The sequence below is a fragment of the Prionailurus viverrinus genome, chromosome A1 (genome assembly GCF_022837055.1).
Source record: "Prionailurus viverrinus isolate Anna chromosome A1, UM_Priviv_1.0, whole genome shotgun sequence".
NCBI lineage: Eukaryota > Metazoa > Chordata > Mammalia > Carnivora > Felidae > Prionailurus > Prionailurus viverrinus.
Window position 1 is genome coordinate 18,041,395 of NC_062561.1, and position 26,835 is coordinate 18,068,229.

The window sequence follows — 26,835 nt, forward strand, 5'->3', positions numbered from 1 at the left end:
AATGTAAAACATCATCTTCAGTGATAACAAAGCTATGCTTACTTATTAAGTCATAAGGTATGTCATATGTAGCATGTTTTCCTTTATGTAGTAATCTTCAGGGGTGCCTTCTCTATTACTAGACTATGCATTTCTTGAGGGACAGCAGTTGTTGTCTTTATAAATTTTGTGTTCCTGGCAACTAACATACTATTTGGCACGTAGTCGACATTGAATTGACATAGGTTTTAAATGTAAGTATCTGTTGCACTTCCGATAAAAATTTAGAGAAAATTGTGGTCAGTATAGGAGCACTTCATCAGAGTAAGTGAAAGAATTTGTTTTTCCCTTGTAGTGACATTTCAATTTAGAGTAATGTAATTTCACCAGAAAACCTGGACATTTTAAAGTTGCGTTTTTAATTTTAAAGGATTTTTTCAAGGCACTGGGAAGAGTAAAACAGATTCATAATGATGTTAAAGTTCTCTTACGTACAAACCAACAAACAGCAGGGTGAGTGAACTTTTCACTTCATAATTGCATTTCCTCTTACATCTCGCAAATTTTAAAGACATTCTAGGTTCTTTCTGAAATTATATGACATATTATGAAATAGGAATTTAATTTCTATGTATCTTTGGATAAGGAGGGAGTTATACCCTGATACATTTAGAAGAAAACAGTACTTGGATACCTAAGTGATGCTATTAAAATTTGACAACATTTATTTAATTATAAAAAAGTTATCAAAAAATCCTTCCATAAAATGATAAAAAGTTATATGCTTTAACCAAAATGTGCTGTAATTAAGCAAAATAATTAAGTTTTTAGATGTAACTATTGTTTAAAACTTTAAATTAAAATAAATCTTTAATTTTCTTAGTTTAGAAATTATGGAACAGATGGCCTTGCTTCAAGAAACAGCTTATGAAAGACTTTATCGATGGGCTCAAAGTAAGTGATTTCTTTCATGTGGTCTAGATTTATAAATACTAGTTTTCAATTTAGTTATTTCATCTGACCTTTGAGATCATATTTGGGTCTTAGTAATCAGAAAGTATTTTTAAAAAGAAAAACGTGGGGGTGCCTGTGTGGCTCAGTGGTTAAGTGTCTGACTCTTGATTTCAGCTCAGGTCATGATCTCACAGTTCAGAGTTCGAGCTTCATATCATGCTGCACTCAAAGCCTGCTTGGGATTCTCTTTCTTTCTCTCTGTCTGTCTCTTTCAAAAATAAAGAAACTTAAAAAAAAAGAAAGAAAGAAAAATGAGTTTTACTTTTGAACATATTGTGTTTGTGTTTGTATCACGAGTATTTGCCATCATTCAAGCTCTATGTATGATTAAGGATGGTAATAAAAAAGAAAGGTCATTACTTCTAAAGTCATTAAGTAATTGTTTTATACGTGGTGAATTGCGATTCTATTGTTGCTGTAACAAATCATCGCAAACTTAATGGCTTAAAACAACACAAATTATTACCCTATAGTTCTGCAGGTCAGAAATCAGACATGTTTCTCACCACACTAAAAGTGCTTAGCACAGCTGCAGTCATTTCTGGAGGCTCTGGGAAGGTTCAGTGTCTGTGCTCATTCAGTTTGTGGGCATAATTTAGTAACTTGAGTCTGTAGGACCAACTGAGGTATGTTTCCTTGCTGGCTGTGACTGAGGCCTTTTCCCAGTTCTAGAGGCTGCCTACAGTCTTTGGTTTGTGGCCTCTTCCTCTGTCAGTATTTTTTGTTTATTTATTTATTATTATGTTTTTAATGTTTATTTTTGAGAGAGAGGAAGACAGATGTGAGTGGGGGCGGGGCAGAGAGAGAGAGAGTGACACAATCCGAAGCAGGCTCCAGGCTCTGAGCTGTCAGCACAGAGCCCCATGCGGGGCTAGAACTCACGAACCGCAGGATCATGACCTGAGCCGAAGTTGGACGCTTAACTGACTGAGCCACCCAGGTGCCCCTACTTATTTACTTTTCTAAAGTTTATTTATTTTGAGAGAGAAAAAGAGAGCGTAAGCGAGTGAGGGAGGAGCAGAGAGAGGGAGAAGGAGAAAGAGAATCCTAAGCAGGCTCCACTCTGTCAGAGCAGAGCCAGACGCAGGACTCGATCTCACGAACCATGAGATCATGACCTGAGCTGAAACGAAGAGTCGGATGTGTAACCACTGAGCTTCTCCGGTGTCCCATCATAAAATAGTTTTTGATTGGCATATTCTCTAAGTTTTCCCAAGCATTTTTTTAATGTAATATCTGCTACAGAAGTTAGACTGTGGGTACACAATGTATATAATAGAGACCAAATTTTAATTTAACAGGTGCTGTAATCACACGGTAACTGTTTTCCAGGTGAATGCAGAACATTGACGCAGGAATCATGTGACATATCTCCAGTATTAACTCAGGCAATGGAAGCCCTGCAGGATAGACCTGTCTTATATAAGTTGGTGACTTTTTCCTAATTAAAAAAAATAAATGTACTTTTTCTTGGATGATTTATGCTAGCTTTCAGTATTATCAACTTGATATACGATAGTTTAGTTTCAGTAATAAAATAATTTATTTAAAGTGATGATTTTACCTGATATGTGTGTTGTTGGGGCATCAGCTCATTTGTGTATTGTGTATTATAGAATGCAGTTTGGAGGGGAAAAGCAAGGTGTCCCTACGTCTAGACTGCCCCTTATGTATGTAGAGGTAAGGGCTTTCCCCATCCTGTCATCTCACTGACTACCTTAGAATTGTATGAAGCTAAAACTCCTCTGTCAACCTGGCCCTGGAGAGAAGGAGGTCAGAAATACAACTTCCCCCAAATGAAAAAAGAACATTGAAAATCAATATTCCATTAATAGGATTCAAGAAAAGAAAAGAGTTCACGTCTTTCATTCTGTAAGTTATGCCAGCTAAGGGATCTATGATGATGCTTTGGGTAAGAACCCTAGGCATTATTAATTATTGACATATTTTTTATTACTCTGTATTTTAATTTTACTCTTTTATCTTTCATATAAAACAGAAGTAAATGTTTTTTATTTTTAATTTCTGCAATAATATGAAAATAGGGACACCAAGTGGGGAGTTATGCAGGAAACAAAACCAGGGAACGTGTACAGAGGCATTCAGTCTTGCTCTGAGTCATGCCTTTCAGAGGCTTGTAATAGTTTTAGAGGATTTCCCCATTACTGTGCTTTCTGATTGGAACGTTGCTTCGCCTATAATAAGTTTCCAGAACACAAGTGCTGGGACAGCTGCATGAAATAATAACATTCTAGTACTACTTACTGAGTACCTACTATATGTTAGGCACAGTTTTAAGTACTAGAGACACAGCATCAATAAACCTCTACCCTCAAATTGCTTCATTTTATGGGATATAAACACACCATTTTAATGACTAGATTAATTGCTACTTTAGAGTTCGTGTGTCCGTGTTCTGTGGTAGGGGAAAGGGATGAACGTTAGGGAAAGTTTCTTCTGGGAAATAGGTTTAAAGTGAGTTCTGAAGGTTAAATAGGCATTTTCCAGGAAGAAAAGGGAATTGAAAACATCCTAGGTTGAGGGAACGGCAGATGCGAAGATGTAGATTGAGAAAGAACATGGATTTTTGGGAAATTGATTGCAAAATCTTGCACTGGTTGCTGGGTTGGTAGCAAGAGCTGTACTGTAATAGCCCTGAATGTTGTGCATGGACATATGATTAATTAATGTTCACTGATCATCAGCTTAGCAGGTTATAGATGTACCTTGAAATTTCTTTCCCAGCCTTGGCACTATTGGTGTTTGATTAGGAGAGTCTTTTAGTGCTGAAAATATTTGGTATTTGATTTTAATAAAATGTTACATTGTCCACAGATTCATATTTGTTCACAAGGTTAATCTCTGTTTAAAAAAATTCCTTTGTGTGTTTTGGTCAGCTGACTTCTATCACGTAAATATATATTTAGTAAGTTTTGATTCTTTTTATTTGTTTCAATGTTTATTTTTATTTTGAGAGAGAAAGAGAGAGCGAGTAGGGAAGGGGCAGAGAAAGAGGGAGAGAGAATCCTAAGCAGGCTCCATGCTGACAGCGTGGAGCCTGATGCAGGGCTTGATCTTCCAACCATGAGATTACGACCTGAGCTGAAATCAAGAGTCGGACATTGAACCGACTGAGCCACCAAGGCGTCCCTAAATTTTGATTCTTGATAAACACTTGGAAACGAGCAGTATTGTATAATAGTTTAGAAGGCGAGCTCCGAGTTAGATTTTTTGACAAGCCTCTGTACCTTTATAAACCTCAATTTCCTTAAGTAAAGATAAAAATAGTGCCTGTCTTACAGGGTTTTTGTGAAGATTTAAGTCAGATTGTTCACATAAGGTGCTTAGAATAATGCTTTGCTCATCACAGAATTTTAGCTATTATTTTTATTTTGAAAGGAGATAAACTGGAAAGCTGTCAAATACAGAAGGGTATATTTAGAATCCATTGTTACAGCCAGGAAAAAGCTTGAAAGGCAAAGAACAGAACTATAATAGACACGATTTATCTTGAAGAGGCACAAGCCAGGGAATAGGGGGGGCAATAGTGCAGTTTGGAACATGGTAAGAGGCATTTGGAAGTTAACTTAGGAAGAAGGAAGTTTTAAAGACCAGTTGATTCCTGTAAGATGAATGCTAAAAGAGAAAGTTGGCCTTTCATTAAGTTATCATTTATTTTCAAAGTGGTGGTTTCTTTAAATTTAGGAAAAAATTAACAATGTCTCATGTTAACCACCAGATGGCACTGCGTATGTACTTTATTTAAGTAATGAGTAAAAGCTTTGGTGTCTTGAGTGTGTCTCAAATGTGTAGGTATCATGTGCCAGAAAAAATGGTAATTATTGAAGTCCTTGGGAAGCGTTGTCATACCCAGCTTTTATTAGGTAGCTTGTAACTGGAATGCTAATGCATTATTAGCTTTTAATAAATCAAGTATAGCCATTTTTTCATAAAGAAATTTACTATGAGTAGAAATGAATAAATTGATGTCTTCCTTCCTTTGGTAAACCTTCAGAATATAAGGTGTTAAGGAATGTAGTAATTTGCTGACTTTTATTCATTCTTTATGTATTTGATCCATTTATTAGAGGCTTTTACACTATTCTTTTAATTTGTTTTGGACCCAGATCTTTCATCTTTTAATTTACTTTTTGACCGGAATTTTTCTTTTTTTTGCTATAGCCCTAGCTAGAAAAATGGGGATTTTAACTTTTAATTTTAACCAGAGGCATTTTAGGATATTTAAATAATTCTAACATTCACCTTTATAAAGTTTCATTTTGAATACTTTTTTTTTCCATTTTGAATTTTTGACCTTTGTTGGGAAATAATCTCTTTTAAGTCAAAGAAACGTTCCTCTCTCTCGGGGAAAAGGTGTTTCACATATATAGATGTCATTGAAGGTTCATTGTAACTCATGCTGGTTTTGTTTCAAGTTATGTCTATTATTAAAGGGAGATTAACATTAATATTAATGTGTATGTATATTTCATATAATTATACGGATCAGAGTCTAGTGTTTGTCAGGCTTGATAAGTCCCCTCACCCCTATTTAAATTGCCAGTGAATTCACTGGTTTCTAATATAACTTGTGGTCAGAGTGAATAGCCCTAGAAACAGAAGTTACATTGCTTCTGTTTATTGGGACAGGTTGGGTCCTGAGGATGAGGATTAGTTTTATGTATTTGAGAAGTTAAAAGTTTGTGAATTTTGTGCTGTAAGTAGTCATTTAATCAGAAGTCATTTCATAGAATTTGTGATCATTTAAAGGAATGCATTCTTTAAACATATTTATAATCTAAGAGCATGAGGGGAGAAAAATCAAAGCATTTTGATTCTAATTTGTTTTAAAAAGATAGAAAGTGATCGCAAGGTAATTGTGCACAACAGTATTTATTGCTTGAGAGCGTTGTGTAAAGAAGCTGAGACAAGCTGCTTATCTCAGAAACTGCATGGATAGTTCGATGTAACCATCAGAAAGAAACACCTCTGGTTCTCCAATAACTTGTTTCTCCCAGGTATACCTTGGATGAATTTGGAACAGCCAGGAGAAGTACCGTTGTTCGTGGATTTATTGATGCTCTTACGAGAGGGGGCCCGGGAGGCACGCCAAGACCCATTGAAATGCACTCCCATGACCCCTTGAGGTATCGTAATCAGACAGTGTTGGGATTTTTGAGGCTTTTCTGAAGGAAATTTTTACTAACATTTAGTTTCTGCATTAGATACGTGGGAGATATGTTGGCTTGGCTCCATCAGGCGACCGCTTCTGAAAAAGAACACCTTGAAGCTCTCTTAAAGCATGTAACTCTACAAGGTGGGTCCTCCAGTTGTTAATTGCTGACATCTAAATAGAGACAATAACACAAGACTTCTCGAAATCTGTCATCTTCACAGAGATAAGCTCTTCACCCCTCAGTGGCACAGTAAGCGCCCTGATTAGTTTTCCTCTGGTTTCTCCCCTCTCCTGCTAATAGACTTCTGTCCTCTGTCACCTTCCTGTCACACAGCTGTGCACACTTGTGCACCGGTCCCTGTGACCTTCCCTATCAGGCCTAGACTCCTCTGCCTGACTTTTAAGACCCTTCTGGTGTGTGTAACACACATGGTCTCAGATGTCCACACCACACTTTAAAGTGAGAGGTGGTATATCCTCCTTTTATATGTGTGACCAAGTGTCTGGTTTAAGGTCGTTAAGCCACTAAGTCTCTCATTTCTTTCTACCACCCAGCCCCTTTATTCATTCTCATGTGACTGTTGTAGTTTTTTGAATACTTACCCATGTAGTACTTTATGTACTTAAAATTTTGGTCTTGATTTCAAGGAAGAAACTGCTGATGTGTGGTTGTTACAGAATTTCACGTCTTCTTAATGGCGATTACCTTAAGATGCCTGTTGTTAGAGTTTGAGGGATAAATGGAAAATTAAGGTACTCTGTTTTTCATAAGAAGTGAAGAGGAATATTGTGACTTTGTCGCTCTGGCTCAGATCCTGATCTGCAGGAGAGGCTAGTGTGCAAATCGGGGAGGGTACTTACCGTCTTGTTTTTCTCGCTCTTTGAAATTCAAATTAGACTCAGTGGGTATGCTGGATTGGCACAAGGTCTGCACTTTTTAAAGTGGGTTTCTGTTATCCTAATTACCTAGTTTAAAATAATGTATTTCTTAAAGGATGTTTTGGTAAAGTGTATCTGAGAGGCAGTGTGAAGAGGTTGGAAGAAAATAGATCGGAGTTGGATGAAATAGGTTATTCTTTGAGAATGACTTAATTCTTCTAAGCCTCAGTTTCTCCATCTGAAAAAAAAAAAGTCACAAGCAGTAAATGTCAAGTACCCAGGAGCTTGGCAAATAGTCAATATTTAGTAAATGTCAGTTTTTCCCTTAGGTTACAAGGTGTGCTTTCCATTTTTACATCTCAGCTTCTGTGCTCGGCACCCCTGCCCAGAATAAGGCGTTTGTAGAGCAGATGCTAATACATCTTCATATCACTTCCTTCAATTAATATGTTTCCCAGTCATTTTTTTCCTGTGACTCATACATTTATTCTTTTTCACAAAGAAGTTGTTCATTTTATTAATCAGCAGTGAAATAAATTAACCAGGTTCTAGACCCAAATATTAACATAATTAATAATGTCCTAAAAGACATTCAACTTAATAAAATATTGTTATGTTATTTTAAATGTTTGTTATTAGTGTCATTAATCATATACATTATTGTTCGTGTTTTGAACTTATGCGTAATATGGAAAAAACATTTTAGTTATGCTATAATTAATTGTAGGTGTTGAAGAAAATATTCAGGAAGTTGTTGGGCATATTACTGAGGGTGTGTGCAGGCCTCTGAAGGTAAATATTTTGCTTTTATATATGTTATATGGTATCTGGATAAATTATTGCCTTATTCCTATGAGTTTAAAAATAACTTCACAGCTGGAAATCAAGCTATAATTTTCTCAAATTAACATATTAGTGTATGATTGTAAAATACATTTAAAAATAATCATCATCAAGGCACCTGGGTGGCTCAGTCGGTTAAGTGTCCAACTTCAGCTTGATCGTGATCACGGTCATGATCTCCTGGTTCACAGGTTCAAGCCCCATGTCGGGCTCTGTGCTGACAGCTCAGAGCCTGGAGCCTGCTTCAGATTCTGTGTCTCCGCCTCTCTCCGCACTTCCCCTGCTTGTGCTCTGTCTCTGTCTCTCTCAAAAATAAACAAAAATTAAAAAAAAAAAAAGAATTAATGTATTGAATCTTTGTTTTCCAAGTCTATAGGTGGTAAGATGATGCTTCTTTTTATTGACTGTTCTGGGTTGCAAAGCGATTACTAGCTACTGTTTGAATTTTACCTTTCTTAATAAAAACTTATGATATGCTCAGACCTTCATACATTATGGTGGGTTCTATGAAAATAAGTTCCTATACAAAGATAAATGGCATGGGAAATAGAGCTGAATGCTGTAGTGCATGGTACAGAAATAGTGCCCTCAGATTGCTGATGTGTACTGGGGAACAAACGTCTACTCCAAGCAGCCATCTATGATGTTGAGACAAAGGTTTGTTATTATCCTTTCAGTCCTGCCTCCTCCTTTTGTCCCCTCCCCATAAACACAGATTCTCTCCATCTTTCTCTTGCTTTCTGACTCCTGCTTTGCTACAGCTCTCTCTCTGGCACTGGAATGGAGAGCCGCCATTGGGTCTTTTATCTCCTCCCAAGATTGTTGTCCAACTGCCTGTGGCCCCTTTGGCTACTTTTAATTTCTGCCTTTATCATCTCTGCCACTTCCGATACAGTTACAGTTTCTTGAGTGTTTATTATGTGCCAGGGACAGTTTGGAAGCCTGTTATGTCTGAGCCATTCTTCCCGTCACTGCTGTTCAGCTTTGCTAATAATGCTTGTTTTTCTCCAGCGCCTTCTACTTCCTAGTTGGTTCCTCCTGCCACCACCTCCGTAGTCTCTTTCAGCCTTTGTACATTTGTGTTTTTCTCTCATCGCCTGTTGTTTTTCCTGGGACTGTTGGCCTTTGCTGAAAATGGTGGTCCTCTTATGTCACCCTCAGAAAACGGTGTGGCAAACAACCTTCGTGTATTGGACATAAATCCCCTGATTTTTCAGCCTTTCTCTGTTCTTTTCATCGTAGCTGAAAGGATGCTACTTTCCCGCAGAACCTTTGTGTGTGTGTGTGTGAAAAGGGGCGGAACTGGGTTTGTTTCCTCTTCCTTCCTCTGTGTCTTCCCTCTTTTCCTTCCCTTTTTCCCCCTCCCTCTTCCTCCTTTCTCACTTGCTTGACAGAGTTGGCGTAAAGAGTATTTTTTTGATGCCTGAACATTTTTGGAGAGACTTTGCCAGATAGCTAAGATGCTGTTACAAATCTACTAGAGAAGAGCTGTCTATCTACAATTAGCATGTATTATATTTTGTCCTGATAATTACATTAACATTCAGAAAATATCACTTATTGATATATCATTTAAATCACTATTGAGGCAGGCCTTGGACCTAGAAAGAAATTGTAATGTGTAAATCGTGGTTTTTAAATTCACATGCTGTTCACAATTTATAATATTGTGTTAGTTAGCTCATCTACTAATGTGTAATGCCAAAAGATGTATAAATTTCATAAACATATTAGTGTAAAGGTCATTTAATTTCTGTAATCTGAGAGGTTTTTGTATGCTCACATACATACATTTATAAATCTATTTTAGCAAATCACATATGTTGGCATTATGACATATTCCAAAATCTAAGTACAGAGAAACTTCAGTTTTCAAAAGCATGTATTAAGCATCTGTTGTGTATGTACTGTTCTCCCAGATGCTGTGGAGATGTAAAAGCAGCAGAAAACAAATACAAGGTCTGTGTTTAGAATCTAGTTAGGAAACAGGAAGACACAATGTAAGCAGCGGCTTAAGAGCAGATACAATGTGTAAGGAAGTGCATCCCGGTGTAATTTATCTTGCATTCATTAATTAGGGAATATAAAGGGAATGTAAGGGATGGAATTTAATTCAAGATTCCTAGTAGTTAACCTTAAGAGAGATCGAGTTAACTTTGAACTAGATCTGATATTGCCCTTGTAGTCGTAATTAGACATATATGTTGGTGCTAATTTAAAAAAGGAAATTCGATATAATAGTTTGAAGATAAGAATTCTTTAATTTTTTTTTTTTCTGAATAGTTGATGATAGAGCAGTATTTGCACTGATAATCTGCTCTTAGGGAGGTAACAGCTGATTTGCAAATAGTGCTGAACTAAATTCCATTATATACTGGTAAAAAACCTCACAATGACCTCCTCATGTATTGGTAGCGACTGCCTTCAAGCCAAATTCTGTAGGTAAAGGATTTTTTTTTTTTTTTTGGTAGAGTATATCTGTGTTAAAATATTTCTGTTATTCTACTATGCCTTATAATTTAATATTCAGAGATTACTTAGAAGGAATTTTGTGATTTCTACAGAATTAAATTTTGTCTTTTTAAAATGCTGTTTAGACCACATGTGATTGTAGAATGAAAATTACGCCTTTAAGAAATGTTTAATATTTTTTCTCGTTTTCACAGGTTCGAATTGAACAAGTAATAGTTGCTGAACCTGGGGCAGTTTTGTTGTATAAAATTTCTAACCTCCTCAAATTTTACCATCATACAATCAGGTAAGTGGAATGGTTAAATGTGCTTGTTAGACCCTCTGTGATACGTTATTTCAGGTAGAAACACGGTATAAGGTTTTGGTTTTGTTTGCTTTCACCATTTGTTTGACGAAATATAAACCAGCAGAACCTCCGCACCTTATGAATCATTATGTATGTGTTGTTTGTGCTGTATTTTGAGGTCCGCCGTTTCTTTTCCCTTTCCTCCCCAAACATAACTGTACGCACGCACACACACACACACAGCCTGTATAGCAGTAGAAGTTTGTAGTGTGTGTATTTTTTTAGTTCTTCTGCATTAGTAAAAGAGGTCCATGGTACCTACAGTACTTATACATTACACTCAAAATAGAGCACAATGAGTGAAGTGTCCTATTCTGGGTATAAATAATGTAAGTTGTTTTTTTTTTTAACATTTAGTTTTCTATTAATGATAAAACAGAACTATAGCTTTGTCTGCTTTCAGTAAAAGCTACTTTATCTGATTAGGAATCACTTACTTTCTCTATAATTTGATCTTTGACTCCAAAAGATTCATTTATCTTCACTTTGCAGTGATGGTATACACTTGAGCTTTATTATAAATGTCACTATAAGACCATATTCCGTGTCTTGTGTTCCATGTAGTTGTGTTAAAACAATGACCTTTCACACTATATTTTGGATAGTTTCCATTATTAGTCCATTAAAAATGACTTAACAATTATTCTTCATCCAGTATGTTAGTGTCAGGAACAGAAGTCCAATTGTTAAAATCCGGGGTTATTATAACTAATAGGAGAGGTGCTGGGATCTCTAGTTAAGGAAGCACCAAAAGACGATGGTGGTGACGTTCCCTACCTTCTAGCAGCTGAGGCTAGCCACCCAGAACTTCACAGTTAAGAGATGGAATTCACATGCTATTGGTAAATTAAAAAAAAAAATTTTTTTTAACACTTATTCATTTTTTGAGAGACAGAGAGAGAGTGCAAGTGGGGGAGGGGCAGAGAGAGGGAGACACAGAATCCGAAGCAGTCTCCAGGCTCTGAGTTGTCAGCCCAGAGCCTGATGTGGGGCTCGAACTCACGGACCACAAGATCATGACTTGAGCCAAAGTCGGACGCTTAACTGACGGAACCACCGAGGCACCCCGGTAAATTTTTAAACAAAACCAACAAGCCACAGGCTATATATAACTAATCAGTGATAGGATTTGGGTTAGTCCTCTAACATTTTAGATATAAATTTATTACCATTATTTGCCATGACTCAGAAGCAATAAATTAGTTTCAATTGTGATGTTGTAAGCTTCCTAAAATAAGAGAATGATACGTACTTAGAAAACACAACAGCAGCTGAAAGCAGCTAACACATAACTAATGCCGTATTAGGCAAAGGTAGTGGTAAATAATTTTTAAATTATTTATGTAGTAATACCCATGATGGTACTGAACAAAATTTATCATTTGAAGATAAAGATAACTCAGTTTCTAATACAAAGAATGCTAAGAAAAAATCATTTGGATTCTGAAGGTAATATATTTATTAGACTCTGAGAATTATAATTTTTCTGTCTTTGAAAGTGATGATTTTGAGGATGACAGTTGGATCTTTTGATCATTTTTTTCCATGTACTTTTTTTACTTGTTCACATATTTCCTCATTTAGTCAATTAAAAAATTGATTGCAGACGTCAGTCTACTAGATGCTAAAGATATGGCAGTGAACAAAACCGCTTAAACTTACATTCTAATGGGGAGAAAGACAAACAAGTATAAAATAATAATTTAGATAGTGCTAAGGACAACAAGGAGAAATAAAGCAGGAGAAAGGAAACGAAGTATAGGGAGTGACCACATATGAGCAAGTGTATGTGCATGGGGCTATTTTAAAGGCCTTTTGGTGGAGGTGATGTTTGAACGCAGACCTGCACAGCGTGAAGGAGTCGGGCATGTAAAGGTCTTGTTAAAGAGCATCCTAGACAGGGTATTCTGGTCCTGAGGCCGGAAAAAGCTTGCATTTTACAGGACCAGAAGGAAGGCCAGTGGTTGGAATAGAGTGAATGGAAGGAGTAGGGAGGAATGAAATCAGAGAGGTAAGCAAAGGCCAGATCATGTGGGACTTTGTAGGCTATGGTGAAGATTTTGATTTTATACTGAGAGGGTTGGAGAAGATGTATGTGTGTGGGGGTGGGTGGGGATGTTTCAGTGACTTGAGCTGATTTATGATATATAAGGTGACTCTGGACACTGTGGATAATGTAGTGTACTGGGGTAAAGGGGAACAAGGTATTTAGGAAGCAGTCTGTGTTCTGAGCAGAGATGGTGATGTGTCAGAGTGATAGTCTTGGGGTGATGAAAAGTAGGGTTTCCAGAGACAATAGGAAATATATATGGACTAGGTAGGGTGAAATGTGGGGAGTCTGGGACGAATTCTTGGCTTTGGTTTGAACAGTTAGATGGGTGGTATTGTCGTTTGCTGAGAGGGAGGATGCTGGAGAGGAACAGGTTTATGGGAGTGGGTGGGTACTGAAGAGTTCAGCTCAGTTTTGGCCGTGTGGGATTCAGCATCCCTGTGAACATGCGGTGGGATATGTTGAGTGAGCAGACAACTGAGAAGTCAGGGCTGAACCTATACATCTGGTAGTTTGCAGCATATAGATGGTATTTGAAGCAACAGGACTAGGTAAGATCACTTAGCAAGTAAGTACAGATGAAGAAGAGGCCTAAGACTGAGACCTGGGGAGCTCTCATATTTAGAGGTTAGAAAGAAAAGAAACCCACAAAGAAAACTGGGGAAAAATAGGAGACGTGCAAATTTTCAAAAAAAAAAAAAAAAATGCCCCCTATACATTCAAACTCCCAGAGGATAGATTCCATCAAAAGGCAGTAGTGAACGAGGCAAAGGAAGATGCAGAATCCATGAAAACAGGGAATCCAGCATACTTTGATTACATTTCCTTACTTGTAAACCTTTTTCTCTCTGTACTTAGTAATTGCTTTGTTTTTGTATTTGCTTACTTTCCTATGTCCTGATTGCTGTTTTAGACCCAAAATTTTTTTTCTTTTACTATATAATTTATCATCAAGTTAGCGTGCAGTGTATACAGTGTGCTCTTGGCTTTGGGAGCAGATTCCTGTGATACATCACTTACATACAACACCCAGTGCTTATCCCAGCAGGTGCCCTCATCAATGCCCATCACCTATTTTCCCCAGCCCCCCTGCCCCACGACCCCCATCAAACCTCAGTTTGTTCTCTGTATTTAAGAGTCTCCTATGGCTTGTCTTCCTCTCTGTCTGTAACTATTTTTTTTTTCCTTCCCTTCCTCCATGGTCTTAAGTTTGTTAAATTCCACATATGAGTGAAAACATAAGATTTCTGTCTTTCTCGGACTTACTTCACTTAGCATAATACCCTCTAGTTCCATCCACATCGTTGCAAATGGCAAGATTTCATTCTTTTTCATTGCCAAGTAGTATTCCATTGTATAAATATACCACAGCTTCATCTATTCATCAGTTGATGGGCATTGGGCTCTTTCCATATTGTTGAAAGGGCTGCTATAAACATTGGGGTACATGTGCCCCTGCCCTGTATCCTTTGGGTAAATTCCTGGTAGTGCTTTTGCTGCAGACCCAAACCCTTAAGTGGACTCCACATTTTCTCACCGTGTAGTCAAGCACATCTACCAATTCTTCCCAACTTCTCTCCCCTCTTCCCTTCCTACATTCCTCTTGGAACCCTCATTCTCTTCCTCCAGTCTGGACTGGTTGCTTTCTAGGCCTCCTGCAAGGCTGTGACACTGGGGTTTGTCTTCTTCATCAGCCTGCTCATTCCCTTATGTTGAATTCCCTGATGCCTCAGTTAGCTCTGAATAGTATTTACATGCCTGTAATATTGTAAACATTGAGTGTTTATTCACCAGAACCCTGTGATATAACTGTATTAGAGAGCCTGGGAAAGCTGAAGTTTGGGTATATTGTGGTGGGGGATGAGCATTATGTTAGGAGAATTTGACTCTCATCTTCCATAGCAGGGTTTTTGTAAATAATACGTAAAACTGAAAAATCAAGTAATGGCAGGATAAGCATGTTGGGTATAAATATGGAGTGAAATGCAATAACCATCTGTAAGTACTTGGCCCGGTTACTGGTACCTGTTGAGTACTTTGCAACCATTAGTAAATTCTAGATCTGAGTAAGTGCAAAATATGGCTGATAACTCCAATTTTTTTTTTTAAATGAATGTAAACATATGTTGTTATCTCTCCAAAGTTTTCATTAAAATGTCAGTTTCTGGGCGCCTGGGCGGCTCAGTCAGTTAAGTGTCCAACTCTTGATTTCAACTCAGGTCATAATTGATCTCATGGTTCGTGAGTTCGAGTGCCGCATCGGGCTCTCTGCTGACAGCACAGAGCCTGCTTGGGATTCTCTCTCCCTCTCTCTCTGCCCCACCCCAACTCACTCACTCACTCTCTCAAAATAAATAAATAAACATTAAAGAAATTTTTAAATATCAGTTTCTGTTTGTATCCATTCAGTTTTTTCCCCTGTTGGCTTGGTATATTTTACTATTCAGAAACATACTTATTTTTATTGTATGTATAGGCATGTGTGGGAATTTCTTTCAGTTTATTTTGGTGTTTAGCTTATACTATTTTTAATTGAAATACTTTCTTTTTTGTAAATATAGGTATTATGGCTACCTGTTTAGGAATTTGCTTTTATTTTGCTGTTTACTTTATATATATGTTTGTTAATTTGGTTTGCCTGCATTAACTATATAAGAATTCATTCCAGTTTGTTTTAGTTTCAGAATGTATTGAAGTAGATGGCATTAGTATTTGCTTTTATAACATGTCACGTGTAATATATCAGTTTTCTGTAAATTGGCTTTTTTTGTTTGTTTACTATCTAATGGTATTTAGTAATGCCATTATATTTATTTTCAGCAATCTAAATTTCTTTTAGGTATAGTAAGATGGTATTGTGCCATTAGAAATTAGGATTTCCTACTGGATTATGGTATATTTCCACATCGACAAAAACCTTTTCTCCTAATATCAAATTTTTAAATGACTTTCAGTACATGAATTAGAATAAAATTGGGAATTGTTTTATATACAGGCTTGTTTTACATTCTAGCAAAAATGAGAAAATTCCTTAGATAGGTCTAAGAAATATCCTTGTAATAGCAAATTGAGGAGTATAGAGGGTGCTAATAATTAGATATTTTAAAATATTACAAGATTTTTCATATTCAGTCTAAATTTGCTGCTACTTAGGCAGTCGTATAAAAATTGAGAAACTTTATAATTTATATACGATGTCAGAGTTTTTTTGTTTTACTCACCTTTTTTTTAATGTTTACTTATTTTTTGGAGGGGGAGAGAGAGAGAGAGAGAGAGAGAGAGAGAGAGAGAGAGAGAGAACAAGTGGGGGAGGGGCAGAAAGAGAGAAGGACAGAAGATCCAAAGCAGGCTCTGGATTGTCAGCACACAGCCCGATGCAGGGCTCCAACTCACGAACCACAAGATCATGACCCAAGCTGAAGTCAGACACTTAACTGATTAAGCCACCCAGGCGCGTCTGGTGTAAGAGTTTTAATGGAAAGAATAAATCAGTGTTAGTAAAATTTAAATATTTTATGAATAGCGTTATTATTGATGGAATGGCTTCCTTAAACTTAAAATTAGGTCTTGGATAATCAAGACATGCATTTACCGTAATAGAGAAAAATAGATGGATTTGCATCTTATAAGTGTTTTTCTAAAAGAGATTGTGAAACACTGGAAACATTTGTTTGTTACCTAACTCTTAAGTAAAATATCTCTGTCATTTTTATGTGAAACTAAAGTAGTTGTTTTTAATTCACAGCTTATATTCTCCATACATACTTTTATTTTAAATCTAGATCTTTTAAGCGAATTATATTCAGTTAAAGAACTCATTGTGTGAGGCTTGTTTTGCAACCTGAAATATTCTTTGCTTTTAGTGGCATTGTTGGAAATAGTGCAACTACATTATTGACTACCATTGAAGAAATGCATTTGCTAAGCAAAAAAATATTCTTCAATAGCTTGAGTCTTCATGCAAGTAAATTAATGGACAAGGTATGTTTGGAAAATGCAGTTCTTAAACTATGTGAGTGTGAGTTTTGCACATTTAAAAATGTTTTACTGTTTTTACATTGGTAATTTTTTCCCATTCCATACAGTGTTGTTTTGAGTTCTTCCTGTGAACAATTAAATTTATTTTGAGATGGCTTTACTGGATCTGGGCTTATAGGCTGGGTTCCTGGAACAGTATAACATTGAGTCATAATTAGAGGTAGAATCTCAAGCCTTAGTTTCACTACCAGTTTTCTATAACCAAAAAGTTGTAATTAAAGCAAACTTACTATATTTAGGTCAGGGCTAAGATGACATACAGATTGGAAAACTGAAACTCTTACTGAATGTTATTTTCTAAACAGTTTGCTTATAGTTTTACTCTCCGATGGTCCAGCTTTGTCCTGAAGAAATTTATGCTCCTTTGAGTTATATACTGCAATTAATTATGAAAATAAACAAGATAATAAAAAACTCCCACCGGAAACAAACAAAGCACCACAACAAAAATCTGGTAACAAAACTCCGAGAGTCCCAAGAGCTACTATTTTCAACTGAGCAGTGTGTTGTGATAAGACCTTAAGGAATGGATTTACAATAAGCAAACCCTTTTTTATTTTTATTTCATTATTAAGGACTCAGGCCTTTTAAGGATGCATCACAATCAACATACTAGTTTTTCTTTTTTTTTCTTTTAATCATACCACTTTAATAGTCTGGCTATGTTAGACCCAGAATTGTAGTATAGAATAGTTGGTAGCATTCCAATCCTGAGTTATCTGGTCAATTTTTACATTCCTAAGTTCAGAGAAGCTTAGGAGTCTGACCTCCCGTAGGACTCAAATTCTTTTGGAAAAGCAACATGAATTTATGGACCTGGACCCGCTTATGTTTTTTTCTGTTGTATGTATTTTTGTTTATGTAAGTTTACTAGTAGTCCGTTCTTTTTTTCTTTCTTTAAGATTTTATTTAGTTAGTTAGTTAGTTTTCTAAACTTTTTTATCGTCAAGTCAGTTAACATACAGTGTAGTCTTAGCTTCAGGAGTAGATTCCCGTGATTCATCACTTCCATACAACACCCAGTGCTCATCCCAACAAGTGCCCTCCTCAGTGCCCATCACCCATTTTCCCTACCCCTATCAACCCTGTTCTCTGTTTAAGAGACTCTTATGGTTTGCTTCTCTGTTTGTATCTTACTTTTCCTTCCCTTCCTCTATGGTCATATGTTAAGTTTCTCAGATTCCAACATATGAATGAAATCATGTGATATCTGCCTTTCTCTGACTAACAGTTCTGGTTGTGTATATGTTTACATGAGTTCTTACTTAAACAAAAATGTTTTAAAATAGTTCATGTGTACTTTGAACATGAACAAACATTTGCTAGCTGATGAGAGTACAGTGGCAAACAAGATTGGTTGGCCTTGGGTTGCTTCTCCTTTAGTGGAAAATAGTTAAATTAATCAGTGGTTGCCATAGAACCACATGTTTTGTGAAAGACATGTGCCCAAGGTGCAATGCTAGCACAAAAGGAGGAGGAGCTTTCCAGAGAGGGAGATAGAAGGCTTAAACTTGGAAGGACGTAGAATTTAAATAGGTAGATAAGGGGGTAGACAGAGGCTATCCTAAGTAGGGGAAATAAAAAGAATGTGTAAGAGCACAAGCTGTGAGTCACCAGTAAACAAATATTTCATTTATTAAAAAATCGCCTGGGGGCGCCTGCGTGGTTCAGTTGGTTAAGTGTCCAACTTCGGCTCAGGTCATGATCTCATAGTTCGTGAGTTCCAACCCTGCGTTGGGCTTTCTGCTGTCAGCACAGAGCCCGCTTCAGATCCTCTGTCCCCCTCTCTCTTTGCCTCTTCCCTGCTGCTTCTCTTTCTCTCAAAATAAATAAATTTAAATTAAAAAAAATCATCTGGAAAGTGGTGTAGCATGTAGATAGGAGAGAGACCAGGTTGCAGACAGGAAGATTATGGGAGTATCAGGGTAGTCTTTTATGAAAATCATGATCTAAGGTAGAGATTCTAGGAACAGCCATGAAGGAACACATTCTTAAAGGGGTAAAGGTAAACCTTCAGAATTTGGTGACTGATTGAATATGGGTACATGAGAGGGAGGAACCTAAAATAATTCCTATGTTACCAACCTGGGAATATTGATAGTAATCACAAGTATCTATAACCTGGAAAGATGGTAAAATTTACAGGATAAAGATGATATTGCTGACATTAGTTAGACAGGATACCTTGAGATATCCTATTTTGTCTTATCCAGTTGGGAGCTGTACAATGGGTTTAGATAGTTTTACATATAAAAGATAGTTGGATCCATGGATTTGGATGAGGTCACTATGAATCATGTTTAATAAGAGCAGAGTTCTCAGACACACAGTCTTGGGAAACCCTGACATTTAAGGGAAGAAAAAAAGCCCACCGTGGTGGGATGCTGAGGGAGGATGATGGGAGACTCAGGAGAAAAGCGAGGAAAGGGTTTTCTCAGAAAAGCCAAGAGAATAGAGTTTCAAGAAGCAGGACATGGTTAATGACAGATACCGTATAAAGAGTTCTAGTAAAAAAAGGACAGTAGATTTGTTATCTTGGACAACATATAGGGATCCGAGACTTACTGAGAACAATTGTAGCTGTGTGCTGAGGACAGGAGCCAGACTGTAGAATGTGGAAAAGCACACAGATGTGCTTATTACCCAAAGTTTTACCGGTTGGAAAACGTGGGCTACAGACTGAAAACATAGTAGGCATTCATATTTTTGAAATTTGAAAGAGAACAACAAAACAAAATGGTAAAAGGAAAGATGGAATTAAATTTCTGTGATAAATTAGGAAACAGGAAAAATTGATTTTTTGAGAAGATCCAACAAAATTGACAACCTTCTGGCAATTCTTTAACCAAAAAAAAAAAAAAAAAGAATTAAAAATTAGAATATCAGAAATTTGAGATATTAACCAGAGATACGAACTAAAATTTATTAGAAAATACCATATTAAAATGTAACAGTCTTCTGCTAAAATAATCTGAAAATCTGAATACAAAGAGTGATTTTAAGACAATATAAGTGGACAAAAGGGTAAAAAAAAGAAGTGGAAAACTTGAATACACCTGGCGAGGGAAGAAAAATGATTGGAGAACATGCTGCTAGGCTTAGTTGAGGTTATACAGATAGCTTCATCCACACCTATGAACAGATAATTATCCAGAACACAGGAAAATATAGAAGAACTCCCAGTTCAATTTAGGTGTTGTAACACTGACATAAAAGCCTTTAGAAGACAGTACAAAAGTGAAAATCACAAATCAGTCACTTTAAATTAAAAAAAAAAAAAAGTTAAAAATACCATTAAGCCAAATCCAGGATTATGTTCAAAACAAGTATGGGTTATTTGCAGAAATACAAGAATGTTTAAGTGTTAGAAAATACATTAAATATCTCAGTGTTAAATAAGAAAATTTTATATTATCATGATAGTTGATCAGGTTGTTGGAGGAAAAATCTTACTAAATAGGAAAGCAAAAATTCTTCTTTAACCATGTAAAGATAAGTAAAACTAACAGCCCACATTATAATGAACACAGAAGCACTACCAATATACTCTATGTAAGTCAAGAAAGAATAAGACAAGAATGCTTGCCAATAACATTTTTAAATAATAGAAAGACCAGATTAAAAAGTGAGAGGTATAACTATTTCAAAGGAGGAGACATTAGATTATTTCTAGATGCTATGATTGTCTACTTCAGAAACCCAAGAAAATTAATTGAAAAGTTTTAGAACTAGTAAATGTATTTAGGAAGTTATTTGGTGACCAGATCAATACACAAAAATAGTTTTCAGGGAAGGTGGTGAAGTTGGAGGCACCTATAATCTGTCTCTGCACCGAGACAAAAATTGCACTGACAGAATCCGTCTCCCTCTCAAAATAAACAAATAAAACTTAAAGTGCTCAAAGAAGAAAAAAAATCAAGATGGTCTTTCAAAAGTAAGGGCATTCTTTCACAAAAATGAGACCTTCCCAAATAAAATAAAGCTGAGGGAGCTCATTACTACTAGCCCCGCCCTGTAAGAAATGCTCAAGGGTGCCCTGCGGGGTGAGATGTAAGGACACTAGACAGTAACTCCAAGCTTTATGAAGAAATAAAGATCTCGATAAAGGTAAACACACAAGCAACTAAAAGTCAGTACTGTAACAAATGTTTGAACTCCACTTTTTGTTACATGATTTAAGAGCCTAATATCTTCTAAAAATATATTTGCTGTAAAAGCTAGCATTGTTGTGACTTTGGTTTGTAATTCCATTTTTTGTCTACATGATGCATTTAAGAGGCTAATGTGTTTAAAATAATTATTAGTTTGTATTTCGTGACATCAGCTACTGACAGGGTGGGGGTGGAGCTGTAAAGGAGCAGAGGTTTTTTGTAGGTTATTGACGTTAGCTGGTATAAAGTCAAATTAGAGTGTTACATAATTTTCAGACCTTAAACGTAATCCCCATGGGAAACACAAAAAAAATAGCTAAATATACACAAAAAAATGAGAATTGAAATGTTGCATTCACTACAAAAACCAACTTAAAAAAAGACAATAATGCAGGAAATGAGAGACAACAAAAGACTATAAGGTATATAGAAAATAATAGCAAAATGGTAGAAGTAAGTTTCTTCTTACCAGTATTTACCCTGAATATAAACAGATTAAATTCTCCAATAAACAGATAAGAGACTGGCAGAATGGATAAAACTACAAGATGCAACTATATGCTGTCTACAGGAGACTTATTTTACATCTAAAGACACATAATGAAAGTGAAAGGGAGGAGAAAGATAATCCATGTAAATACTAACCAGAAGAGAGCAAACGTGGTGATAACATCAGACAAAATAAACTTTATTATTATTTTTTTTAATATATGAAATTTATTGTCAAATTGGTTTCCATACAACACCCAGTGCTCATCCCAAAAGATGCCCTCTTCAATGCCCATCGCCTACCCTCCCCCCCCTCCCACCCCCCATCAACCCTCAGTTTGTTCTCAGTTTTTAAGAGTCTCTTATGCTTTGGCTCTCTTCCACTCTAACCTCTTTTTTTTTTCTTTCCTTCCCCTCCCCTATAGGTTTCTGTTAAGTTTCTCAGGATCCACATAAGGGTGAAAACATATGGTATCTTTCTCTGTATGGCTTATTTCACTTAGCATCACACTCTCCAGTTCCATCCACGTTGCTACAAAGGGCCATATTTCATTCTTTCTCATTGCCACGTAGTACTCCATTGTGTACATAAACCACAATTTCTTTATCCATTCGTCAGCTGATGGACATTTAGGCTCTTTCCACAATTTGGCTATTGTTGAGAGTGCTGCTATAAACATTGGGGTACAAGTGCCCCTATGCATCAGCACTCCTGTATCCCTTGGGTAAATTCCTAGCAGTGCTATTGCTGGGTCATAGGGTAGGTATATTTTTAATTTTTTGAGGAACCTCCACACTGTTTTCCAGAGTGGCTGTACCAGTTAGCATTCCCACCAACAGTGCAAGAGGGTTCCCGTTTCTCCACATCCTCTCCAGCATCTATAGTCTCCTGATTTGTTCATTTTGGCCACTCTGACTGGCGTGAGGTGATATCTGAGTGTGGTTTTGATTTGTATTTCCCTGATGAGGAGCGACGTTGAGCATCTTTTCATGTGCCTGTTGGCCATCTGGATGTCTTCTTTAGAGAAGTGTCTATTCATGTTTTCTGCCCATTTCTTCACTGGGTTATTTGTTTTTTGGGTGTGGAGTTTGGTAAGCTCTTTATAGATTTTGGATACTAGCCCTTTGTCTGATATGTCATTTGCAGATACCTTTTCCCATTCCGTTGGTTGCCTTTTAGTTTTGTTGATTGTTTCCTTTGCTGTGCAGAAGCTTTTTATCTTCATGAGGTCCCAATAGTTCATTTTTGCTTTTAATTGCCTTGCCTTTGGGGATGTGTCAAGTAAGAAATTGCTGCGGCTGAGGTCAGAGAGGTTTTTTTCCTGCTTTCTCCTCTAGAGTTCTGATGGTTTCCTCTCTCACATTCAGGTCCTTTATCCATTTTGAGTTTAAGACAAAATAAACTTTAAGTCAAAAATTATTATAGGAGATAAACAAGGGCAATTGGATATTAATCAAAGGTTCAATACAGCAAGAACATAAAACAATTATTAAACTTAACTGATGACAAACAGCAAAATATATGAAGCCAAAACTAACAGAATTGAAGGGAGAAATAGATCTGTATTTATAGTTGGAGACTTCAGTAACCTATTTACATTAATAGAATAATCAGACAGAAGTTGACACAGTCAACTGATGAGATCTAATGAACGTATACAGAGCACTCTACCCAACAAAAACAACAGTGTACACGTTCTTCTTAAGTACACATTGCTCATTTTCGATGGTAGTTGTATGTTAGGCCACAAATTGATCTTAGTATATTTTAAAAGATAGACATGATACAAACTGTCCTCTCTGACCACAACAGGATAAAGTTACAAATCAGTAACAAAAAGAAAACTGAATTTACTCACAAATCTATAGAAATTTAATCATAAACTACTTAGAGACAAATGAAAATGAAAACACAACATGTCAAAACTTACAGGATGCAGTGAAAGTGGTATCAAGGGGAAACTTTATAGCTATAAATACTTACATTTAAAAATCAAGAAAGGCCCCTGGGTGGCTCAGTGGATTGAGTATCCAGCTTTTGATTTCAGCTCAGGTCATGATCCCTGGGTTGTGGAGCTCTGTGCTGAGTGTGGAGCCTGCTTAAGATTCTCTTTCTTTCCTTCTGCCCCTCTCCCCTGCTTGCAATCTCACTCTCTTTCTCTCTCAAAAAACAAAATAAGATGTCAAATCATCAACTAACTTTACACCTTCAGGAATGAGAAAAGAATACACTGAACTCAAATCTAACACAAATAATAAAGACTAGAGCAGTCTTTATTCTAATCTAAATGGAGATTAGAAAAACAAAGAGAAAATCAGTCAAACCAAAATATGGTTCTTTGAATATGTCAACGAAATTGACAAACCGTTACCCAGTCTAGACTAAGAAAAAAGAGAAGATTCATATTACTAAAATTAGAAGTGAAAGTGAGACATTACTACCAATTGTATGGAAATAAAAAGGACTTTATGAGAGTATTATTGAACAACAGTATGCCAACAAATTGGATAATCAGATAAAATGGACAAATTCCTAGAAATACAAAAGCTACCAGGACTCATGAAGAATTAGATTGAATAGACCTGTAACTAGTAGAGAGATCAAATCAGTAATCAAAAATCAATTGCACACCCACTCTGCAAACAAAAGCCCTAGATCTCATGGCTTCACTGGTGAGTTCTACTAAACGTTTAAAGAACTACTATCAGTCCTTCTCAAACTTTTTTTAAAAATTGAAGAGGAGGGAACACTTCTTAACTCATTCCATAAGGCCAGTCTTACCCTGAAACCAAAGCCAGAAAAAGACACTACAAGAAAAGGAACTAGAGGGGCGCCTGGGTGGCTCAGTCGGTTGAGTGTCCGACTTTGGCTCAGGTCATGATCTCACGGCTTGTGAGTTCGAGCCCCACGTCGGGCTCTGTGCTGATAGCTCAGAGCCTGGAGCCTGCTTCCGATTCTGTGTCTCCCTCTCTCTCTGCCCCTAACCCACTCGCTGTCTCTGTCTCTCTCAAAAATAAAATAAACATTAAAAAAAAATTAAAAAAAAAAAGGAACTAGAGACCAATATCCCTCATGAAACCTATGCAAAAATCATCAGCATAATACTAATGAACCAAATTAGGAAGCATATTAAAAAGATTTTACACCATGATCAAGTGAGATTTATTCCTGGAATGCATATGAAAGTCACACAATATAGTTATCATTTAACAAATGGAAAAAAAAACATGGTCATCTCAATTGATGCAGAAAAAGCATTTGACAAAATTCAGCACCCTATCATGATAAAAACACTCAACAAACTAAGAATTGAAGGAAACTATCTCAACATAATACAAAACTTCCAGCAAACATCATGCTCTTTTCCGAAAGGAAGAGACTAAAAGCTTTTCCTTTAAGATCAGGAACAAGGCAAGGATGCCCACTTTCACCACTTCTGTTAAAAATAGTGTTGAAGTGGGGCGCCTGGGTGGCTCAGTCAGTTAAGTGTCTGACTTCAGCTCAGGTCATGATGTCACTGCTCGCGAGCTCCATGTTGGGCTCTGTGTTGACAACTCAGAGCCTGGAGCCCACTTTGGATTCTGTGTCTCCCTCCCTTTCTGCCCCTCCCCTGCTCGTGCTCTGCCTCTCTCTCTCAAAAATAAATAAACATTAAAACAAACAAACAAAATAGTCTTGCAAGTTCTAGCCATAGCAGTTAGTTAAGAAAGAGAAACAAAATTACCCAAATTGGAAAGGCAAAAGTAAAATTGTCTTTGTAGATGATGTGATCTTATATGTAGAAAACCCTAAAGATTCTAGCAAAAAAACAAACAAACAAAAAAAACTAGTGAGTGACTTCAGCAAAGTAGCAGGGTGTAAAATCAATACCAAAAAATCCGTTACATTTCTATACACTAACAATGGAAAGGAAATTATGAAAAAATTCTATTTATAATAGCATTAAAAAGAATAAAATGCTTAGGAATTAACCAGGGAGATGATAGACTTGTACAATGAAAACTATAAATGTTGCTGAAAGAAATTGAAGAGGACATAAATCAATGGAAAGACATCCCATGTTCATAGATTAGAAGAGTTTCTATTATTAAGATATCAATTCAAAACAATTAAAGATTCAGTATAATTCTTACCAAAATCTTAAGGACATTTTTTTCAAAAATAGAAAAACCCATTCTATAATTCATGTGGAATCTCACAGGATCCTGCATAGCCAAAACAATCTTGAAAAAGAAGAAAGCTAGAGGATTCACATTTCCTAATTTCAGAACTTAATACAAAGCAACAGTAATGAAAACAATGTAGTATTAACATAAAGGCAGATACATAGCACAATGAAATAGAATAGAGAACCCAGAAATAAACCCTTGCTTTTATGGTCAAAAGATTTTTGGCAAGGATGCCAAGACCATTCTATGGGGAAAGGACAGTCTTTTTTTAACACGGTGTTGTGAAAACTGGATAATCACATGCAAAAAATGAAGTTAGACCCTTATCTAACACCATATACAAACATTAACTCAAGTAAGATCAAAGACTTAAAGGTAGACCTAGAATTATAAAATTCTTAAAATAGGACAAAAGCCTCACAACATTGCCACTATTTGGAACACATAGAATATATGAGGACTTTCAGAACTCAACAACAACAAAATACTCTGACACAAAAATAGGCAAAAGATAAATAGCACACATGGAACATTTTCTAGGATAGAAATAAGGTAGGCTACAAAAGAAATCTTAGCAAATTCAGAGACTTAAACTATATCAGCTATCTTCCCTGACCACAATGATATGAAACTGAAATCAGTAACGAGGAAAACTGGAAAATTTAACATGGAAATTGAACAACACACTCCTGATCAACCAAGGGATCAAAGAAGAAATTAAAAGGGAAATAAAAAAGTTTCTTGAGACAAATGAAAATGGAAATACTATATACCAGAAGTAATGGGATACAGCAAAACCAGTTCTAAGAGGGAAGTTCATAGCAATAAACACTTACGTTAAGAAGCAAGCGAAAGCCCAAGTAACCTTCCTGTACACCTTAAGGAATGATAGAAAGAACAAACTGAGCCCAAAGTTAACAGAAGGAAAGAGATAATAAGGGTTAGAGCAGAAGTAGATGAAATACAGAACAGGAAAACAATAGAAAGGATTAACTAAACTAAGAGTTGGTTCTTTGTAAAGATGAACAAAATTGACAAACTATTAGCTAGACTCACCAAGCAAAATAGAAGACCCAAATCAAAACTATAAACAAAAAAGGAGACATTTCAACTGATTTTTTGGAAGAGTTTGAGAAAGACTGATGTGAATTCTTTAAATGCTTGGTGAAATATAACAGTGAAGCCATCTAGTCCTGGGCTTTCTTTAAAATTTTTAAACTGATTTCAT

The 26,835-nt window shown here is 36.4% G+C and overlaps 1 protein-coding gene across 4 annotated transcripts in view; it reads left to right on the plus strand.

The window, feature by feature from the left end:
* Positions 1 to 26,835, plus strand: part of COG6 (component of oligomeric golgi complex 6) — a 131,226-nt gene that overhangs the window by 20,217 nt on the left and 84,174 nt on the right. For all 4 annotated transcript variants that reach the window (XM_047850809.1, XM_047850798.1, XM_047850816.1 and 1 more), the window contains exons 6-13: positions 410 to 492; positions 863 to 933; positions 2,326 to 2,419; positions 6,012 to 6,140; positions 6,219 to 6,310; positions 7,776 to 7,840; positions 10,558 to 10,649; positions 16,623 to 16,740. In XM_047850809.1, coding sequence (XP_047706765.1) covers positions 410 to 492; positions 863 to 933; positions 2,326 to 2,419; positions 6,012 to 6,140; positions 6,219 to 6,310; positions 7,776 to 7,840; positions 10,558 to 10,649; positions 16,623 to 16,740 — 744 coding nt within the window. The remainder of the gene's footprint in view (positions 1 to 409; positions 493 to 862; positions 934 to 2,325; positions 2,420 to 6,011; positions 6,141 to 6,218; positions 6,311 to 7,775; positions 7,841 to 10,557; positions 10,650 to 16,622; positions 16,741 to 26,835) is intronic.